Source organism: Telopea speciosissima, chromosome 7, assembly GCF_018873765.1.
Source record: "Telopea speciosissima isolate NSW1024214 ecotype Mountain lineage chromosome 7, Tspe_v1, whole genome shotgun sequence".
NCBI lineage: Eukaryota > Viridiplantae > Streptophyta > Magnoliopsida > Proteales > Proteaceae > Telopea > Telopea speciosissima.
In genome coordinates, this window is record NC_057922.1 from 47,166,607 (window position 1) to 47,174,848 (window position 8,242).

The window sequence follows — 8,242 nt, forward strand, 5'->3', positions numbered from 1 at the left end:
TGCCTTTGAAGATCACGACACCCAAGTATTGCAAGGAGAATTTCCAAATGGGGATGTTCAGTAGCTCCGAAATGCAATGGTTTTTAGGGGGCTGATGTTATCACAAAACAACTTGCACTTTTCCAAGTTGATCTTTTGATCAAAGAAATTTTGGTATTTCTCTAGAAAGTTCTTCAATGCCCACACATACTTTAAAGAGCCATTTAAGAAAATATAAACATCTTTAGTGAATAAGAGGAGCCCAGAAGTTCAGGCGACCCTTGAACCTCTCAATGGTTTGAGCTCATTTTCCACTATCATATTTTTAAGGCCCCTACAAAGCACCTCCTTAGCAATGATAAATAGCAAATGATAGAGAGGGTCTTCCTACCGCAGCCCCTTCTCAACTCCAAAAAAGCCAATTGGGCCCCCATTTTCGAGGACAAAGATGCGAGTGGAGAGAAGAAGTTGATGCAGCCGGGATACCCAACGATCACTAAAGCCAAACATCCCTAAGACTTTGAATAGAATTTTAGACAATGAGGCTTTCTGCACATGAAGCTTCACACCAAGACTTAGACCCAATTCTTCTTGGCCCACCGATGGTATATAATGAATATTTTTTAAGAATTTTTCTTTAAAGAACGAACCCCACAGGGAATTACCTGAAAAAATGCTCCATAGGCCCTTTGATCTCAAGGAAATGCCAACATCTTCCAAACAGCTAACACCCAAACCACCTTCCCTTAAAGGTCTCACACATTACTCCAGCTTACCCAGTGACAACGCTTGCTCCATTCCAAGCTTCCCCAGAGAAAATCAGCACAGATTCCATTAAATTTTCCAATAACCGCTTTTGGCAGCTCCAAAGTAGCAAGAACATGTATTGGCATAGAGGCCAGCACATGCTTTAGAAGAGTTACCCGGCCCCCTGTTGTGAGGATCCATTCCCGGAGCAGCGCCCGCATTCCCTTCTCGGGCGCTTGGTTCGGACCGAGGGGTTGGGTTATGGTCCTTGGTTGGAGAGAGAGAAGGAATGCGTCTTCTCGAAGTTTATGATTTATTGGGGGATGGGGGTCATACAATCAAGTGAATTGGAGTCGCCACCTAGGATTAGGGCCTAGGACCTATTGGTGTAGCCCTGTAAAGGGCTACAAGACTTCGTTTGGTTTGGTCAAAGATTCGGGGTAAGTGATCAGGTTACAAGAGTGGGAAGGTGTTAGGCACCCATCTCGCCCGGTAAAATCGGTCTTTCTATTAGATGCTGGTTTTCAAATATTCTTCCTTCATAAAATGTCCTATTTCTACATGTATAGCTAAAATGATGCACAAATTGCTCAATTAAATTAACTATTGTATACTACACGGGCATAATTTAAAAGTCTACATTGTTACAGAATTGAAATGCGATGAAAGGACTAAATACCTGTATGCATTAAACCAATGCAATTATGCAGGACGAATCGCGTCCCCCAACTCAGGTGGAGGCATAAGACTGGCTTTCTCCTTCGTCGGATAGAGTAACGACATCAAAAAGTAAGTACCTGGATATCAGGAAAAATAACGACGTCGAAAAATATTTGGAGTATAATCACCCGAATGTCGGGCAGCGTAACAGCGTACGGATGTCGGGTACTGAGACCTCGGACAGAATAACAGCGTCGAAAGGCTTCGAAAACTAGGCTTCTTCAAATTTTGGGCTGAGTAACGGTGAACGGGTGTCGGGTACTGGGACCTCGGATAGAATAACGACGTCGAAAAGTGCTTCGAAAACTAGGAATTAGGACATCGGACAGGGTGACTAGGCCATGGGAGGCTTCGGGGTTTTGGGCGAAAACAGGTTAGGAAAGGCGGGTCCGGAGGACCGGACTCCAGACCGAGGGATGAAGCTCGAAAGCTCGAGATCAGACAAGGGTAGGGCCCTAAAACTAAGAAAAAATGAAAAAAAAAAAACTGAAAACTGGACCTCTGGGGGTCCCCCCCCCCCTCTCCTCAACTTGAAACTTGTTGAAATAAGAGGTGGGGGGAGTATTTATAGCCAAAAAATCCACTTGGCGGCACCGTGGCGAAACCGGCAGTGTCGTCAAAGATGAAAAATTTTCACTTTGGGTACTTGGCGGCACTGTGGGTCGAGGCGTAGTACTACCACGCGACACCGCGGCCGGGTGTGGCACTGCCAAGCGCGGTGCCGCCGCATAGTGCCGCAGCCTGGTGTAGTGCTGCCGCACAGTACTGGTTGTGCACGATGTCACAAGGTCAGGGCTTCAGGCGAGGGCGCCATGTAGGGTCGTTTTAGGGAAGCGGGGGGGACCACGGGTGGAAACGAGGTGGAACAGGGGGTGTTCGAGTCACTCCGAAGGGAAAGCGTACTTAAAGGGCATTGCCAATCTCGATTGTTGTCATCGCTGGGGCGGTGGCAAAATCTAGAGTCTACAGTTTGCTCCTCTTTGGCCGAGACCTGTGTCAACAGCCGAAGGGCAAAGACAAGAGACCGCTTAATTTTGTCACCAGGAGCATACATCACCGCCACTTTGCTCATAGGTGGTGGAGTTGAACGATAAAACCGCGTTTCGGTAAACCATTCGACAAATCTTTTGAGCAACTTCTTCCATCGCTTTGCTCATAGGCGACGGTGCTCCATCGGTAAACTTTTCAATAGGCCTCCTTGGGTTGAGCAACTACTGTCGCCACTTTGCTCATAGGTGACGATGTCTCGAACGATAAAACCTAATTCGGCAAATCGCTCGGTGAAGTCTTTTGTTTTGAACAATAAAACCTATCTCGGCAAATCGCCCAATGAAATCTTTTGTTTTGAACGATAAAACCTATCTTGTCAAACCGTCCAATAAAATCTTTTATTTTGAACGATAAAATCTATCTCGGTAAACCATTCGGTAGCAACTGGTTCTCAGTTAGTAAATCTAGAGGATCGAGTATCAACGGGAGATCGTAGATCTGATGGCAACCGGCGATCAACAGATCGGATGACAATGGATAGTCATAAAATCAAATGGCAACGGGCGATCCAGGGATCGGATGGCAACAGGTGAGCAACAAATCAAATGGCAACGGGCGATCAGAGGATCGGATGACAATGGGTGATCAACAGATCAAATGGCAACGGGCGATCAGAGGATCGGATGACGATGGGTGATCAACAGATCAAATGGTAACAGGTGGTAAAAAAGTCAAATGGCAATGGGCGATCCAAAGATCAAACGCTAACAGATGATCAACATATCAAATGGCAATGGGCAATCCGAGGATCGGATGACAATGGGTAATCAACAGATCAAATGGTAACAAGTGATCAAAAAGAAAAATGGCAACAGGCGATCCAGGGATCAGATGACAACGGTTGATCAACAAAAGGGGTAATGGTTTTGAGCGACGCTCCATTGAATTCTGGTTTATGAGCGACGCTCAGTAGGAAACCTGACCTTGAGCAACGCTGGCTGGGATTTGACTGAATCTCCCTCGAAAATGTACAATGAGATGGTACCATGATCGAGTTTTGAAATGTGCAACAATGATACGACATTGCGACCGAATTTTGAAACGTGTAATGATGAGACAGCATCGCGATTGAATTTTGAAATGTGCAACGATGAGACGGCATCGTGATCGAATTTTGCAATATGTAACTATGAGATGGAATCACGGTCGAATTTTAAAATGGGTGACGATGAGACGGCATCGCGAACGAATTTTGAAATGGTGTAACGATGAGACGGCATCACGATCAGTTTTGCAAAGTGTATGGTGAGGTGGCATCGCAACCCCCCCCCCCCCCCAAAAAAAAAACTTTTGGCCACGGGGCTGCAGCAGAGGCCGCGGCACTACCTCGCGGCCACAATCCCACGGCGCCGTCAAGGGTGATTTTCTATAAAAAGGGGGGGTGGCTCTTATTTCTCACCTTCCCCTCCCCTTGGCTTGGTTCTTTCCCCTTGAAGCTCTGCCCTCTCTCTTCTTTGCTTTTTTTTCTCATTTTTCTCTTTCTTCTTTGCTTTATCTCATTTTTCTCTTGTGAGCCACTTGCCATGTCTTCATCAAAACGGGGCAGGCCATCATCTTCTTCTTCTGAGGTAACCGACGATTTGAAGGCAGAGTGGTACCCGGGCAGTATTCTAGTGGACACCGCGCTCCACAAATGTTGCACCATCTGGGATCAAGCTCTCAAGAAGGTAAGCAGTGCTTGCCTTTTCTTCTCTTTTTATGCAACGCATGTTCTTGTTCAATATTTGATTCCCGTTCATTATCTTGTAGGAGCTTTACTCCCCTGGTTATAAGAAGTATTGTCATACCAATGACATCTTGTCATTATACTTGTTCCTTCATCCTACTGTGAGGGAGAGGGTGGACTTGACAGGCTTGGGTCGTACTGCTCAGATAGTTTCACCCAAGCTGGATACTCCTTTAGTTCATGCCAATTTGGATCGTCTACGGCCTGCCTGCCCATAGCAGCCATAGCAGCCTCCTAATGAGGTGCGGTGCAATGACCGCCTTACCCCTGGCACTCGCCCGAGCAGGGGTAAGGCGATCATTGCGCCACGCCTCATTCTAAGGCTGCTACGAGCAACAAGCTGTAGACGATCCTGATCTAGTTCATGCTCTTGTGGACCGTTGGTGGCCATCGACCCACACGTTCCATCTGCCTGCTGGGGAGGTAACCATCACCCCTCTGGACTTCTTTATGATTACAGGAATCCCCTTTTCTAGGAGACCTATTTCTTTGACCCCTTCCCTTGAGACGAAATCCCTTGAGGATATTGGTAAGCTCTTGGGTTTCAAAGTGACCTCTCGCGTCATTCTCTTGTCCATCTTGAAGAAGGAGTGGGACAACCGTGTTATTGATGACAACTCCCCTGGGGAGTTATTGGACATGTAGATTGCTAGGAGTTTTCTCCTTTATCTTGTCTCCAATGCTCTTTTCTTTGACGGATGAGGCCGCATAGAAACTCTTCTTGCTTGTTTCTTTAAGGCTGCTAATGAGACGCGGTGCAATGATCGCCTTACCCTGCCCGAGCGCCTTGCCCGAGCAGGGGTAAAGCAGTCATTACGCAGCACCTCATTAGGAGGCTGCTATGGCTGCTACGGGCAGCAGGCCATAGACAATCTTGATCTAGTTCATGCTCTTGTGGACCGTTGGTGGCCGTCGACCCACACATTCCATTTGCCTGTTGGGGAGGTAACCATCACCGCTCTGGACTTCTTTATGATTACAGGGATCCCCTTCTCTAGGAGACCCGTTTCTTTGACCCCTTCCCTTAAGACGAAATCCCTTGAGGATATTGGTAAGCTCTTGGGTTTCAAAGTGACCTCTCGCGTCATTCTCTTGTCCATCTTGAAGGAGTGGGACAACTGTGTTATTGATGACAACTCTCCTAGGGAGTTATTGGACCAGGCTGCTAGGAGTTTTCTCCTTTATCTTGTCTCCAATGTTCTTTTCTGTGATGGACGAGGCCGCACAGATACTCTTCTTGCTTGTTTCTTTGAGGATTTCAATGAGGCAGCATCCATCGACTGGGGCGGATCTGCCTATGCCCACTTTTTGAGGATGTTAGATCACCTTGCCTTCGGCGCTCCTGGCTCGACCGGCTGCACCTACGTTCTTTGGATATGCTTCCCCTAGTCTTTTTTTTAGCCTTCAATCTTTGTTTGGTTCTTGATAGTGCTCTCTTATTTTCTTGACAGGTATGGTGTTATGAGGTTCTAGGGATCCATACCCCTGGTCTCCCTGACGAAACAGCTCCTTACATCCCCCAAGTGACTCGTTGGGGGAAGGCCGGGTGTTCTCTTATCGATGAGCTGCAAGTAAGTCTTCAGCTCAATGATTAGGCAGTTAACCAGGTAATGATCAAAGAAACTTCTCTAAGCCTTTTTGTTCTCTCTAAACTGATTTCCCTTTGCTTGTTTAACTGAATCAATTCTGTTGGCAGATCCGCTGGCAGCCCTACAATGAGGAGCAGATTGTGTATCCTGATGACTTGGAGGAGTACCGGTACGCCTGTGGGCTTGTCCAAAAGTGGATAGCCTTTGAGGGTCCTTCCGGGGTGGAGCTCTATCTTGGGGAGAGGGTGACCCGCCAGTGGCATTCTACTCAGATGGTGCCTTGGCCTCCCCGTGCTCATATGCGTGCTTCTCTCTTATCTCCTGATATTGAGGTCCTGAGGGTTGGGATCGCAACCGCTACTCTGAGCCTTGCCGGATCCAACTTCACTGAAATGAAAGAAAGCCAAAACTGATCAGAACAACCAAGTAGGAAGCAGGAGAAATATACTAGAAATGAAAGAGGAAGGTCAGACTAACTCGGACTGAGAGTCCATGTAAAGGAAAGCCTTAGATGACAAGTTTCGAACATCGAACCTGGGCCCATGAAGAGTGGCTTTTACCGACTCTTGCTCGTCTCGGGTCAAGCCAATGGCACGAGTAACCACTTTAAGGTCGATCTTAGGCCACCCCGACCTCAAAGGATTCCCCGAGATGACCGCAAAGAAGAATTTACCTTTCCAGAACTCATTCGAGGATGGCACTTCATTATAAAACTTAAACTTCTCCCAAGACTCGCCTAGGTCCCAACGAGTAAAGTAATACCAACCCTCCTTGTACTTCTTCAGCAAGTAAAAATAAGCGAATAATGGGAGGGTCGGCTCACGACCTCGGACAGACAAATATACGAAAAAAAAAACTAAAAATGGCCTTCTAGGAGTTTGGCATGACCTGACACAATGCTAATCCCCAGTGGTCAAGGACATCAATTACAAACCAGTGAACGGGGAAGCGAAAACCAGACTTAAAAGCATCTAGGTGAAGGCACACTTCGGGATTGCGGGTTGATGATGCCTTCTCGCGACGGTTTGGCCGACGAATTATCACATTAGGAGGAATAAAATATTTATTTCTGATCCTTTCCAAATCGGAATCCTTTGGGGTGCACTCATAACCTTTGATACTGACAGGGGCACGATCTCGGACCTCAAGAACTTCCACCCCCTCCTCATCCAAGTCGTTTGACTCATTATCTTCTTCCTCATGACCCACCGATCCTTGACCTTCGGCGGTATCCACTTGACCGAAGGGCACGGCAACCGCCTAACCAAGATGGACCACAGATTGTTCTTTCTCCCTTTCCCGACCCAACCTAGACACTATCTCTCCTCCCTTGCTGGAAATGTCGTTGGAATCACCACCCAGGGATCTCGAGCCAAATCTTTCGCTCTCAAAATCGCTATCTTCACTAAAACCTTTTATCCCACCCTTTCAGGGGACGGGTTTGTGCTCACTATCAGAAGACATGAGCGGACAAGTGAAGGAGATACTTCTTGATTATGACCTTTGGCTGAACTGCTGGTAAAGATGGGCTAGAGAGCGAACCCACTGGACGAGCCGTGTAAGATAGGCTCCAAAACTGAGCAGAAGAGCAGTCGCAACCGAAGAGCGAAGCCGTAAAAGAGCAAAACATAAAAAATTGAAACATCTATTTATAGGATTGGAGAGAGGGTAGGCAAAGCATTTCGACGGTCTGGATTAAACCGCATCAACAGTGAGGATCAAGTAATGATTCCTCTACCCGAGTAATGATGATAAGACGCCATGCATCAAAACGCAAAAAGCATGCAGCCGCCACTGATTCATCTTCCCAAGGCGTTGTACGGAGTCCTAATAAATGCGAACATCATATTGCTAATCGAAAACCCGATCTGGAATCAAATGAAGTCGTGACCCGATCCCAAAAAAAATAAAATTTAACAATAAACAAACAACAAAGAATAAGAGTCCATGTACCGATCACCGAACCGAGCTTACTCTCATTAGCCAATCTTGCCTTATAAGAGTGGGGGGCCTATGATGAACCATAGTTGAAAATAACTAATCAGCAAGCGACACATGGCAAAATCGACCAACAAACCCAAACCAATTTGACCTGGCATGAGGGCCAAACAATGGATAAAACTCGATTATCCAACCCAACGGCAAATAGGCAAATTCGAAGTAACAAATTGGCCACTGAGTTAGCTCAGATTGGCCCGGACTACTCAGATCGGACTCAGAGCACTAACTGATTGCCCAGGGTAGTCAACTAACCTAACCACATGCCTGGCATGGTCAAGGTCATGCCTACTTCGTGACTCCCGATCTTACAGATGTCGAACCTTGAGAGTGACACCTAAGATTACATGAGATCTTAATTATTGTCTACAAACAAGTGATTCCCATATCAATCTAGCTACTCAAACTTATAAATAGTGACTCCTATACCAGG

General features: G+C 46.7%; 1 protein-coding gene across 1 annotated transcript; it reads left to right on the forward strand.

Moving 5' to 3' along the window:
* Window positions 1-5,194: 5,194 nt before the first annotated feature.
* On the forward strand, window positions 5,195-6,224 carry LOC122668638 (protein MAIN-LIKE 1-like). Its single transcript, XM_043865175.1, has 3 exons — window positions 5,195-5,587; window positions 5,674-5,793; window positions 5,919-6,224. Exons 1-3 carry the CDS (start codon window positions 5,195-5,197, stop codon window positions 6,222-6,224), a joined length of 819 nt encoding a protein of 272 aa, XP_043721110.1.
* The last annotated feature ends 2,018 nt before the right edge of the window (window positions 6,225-8,242 follow it).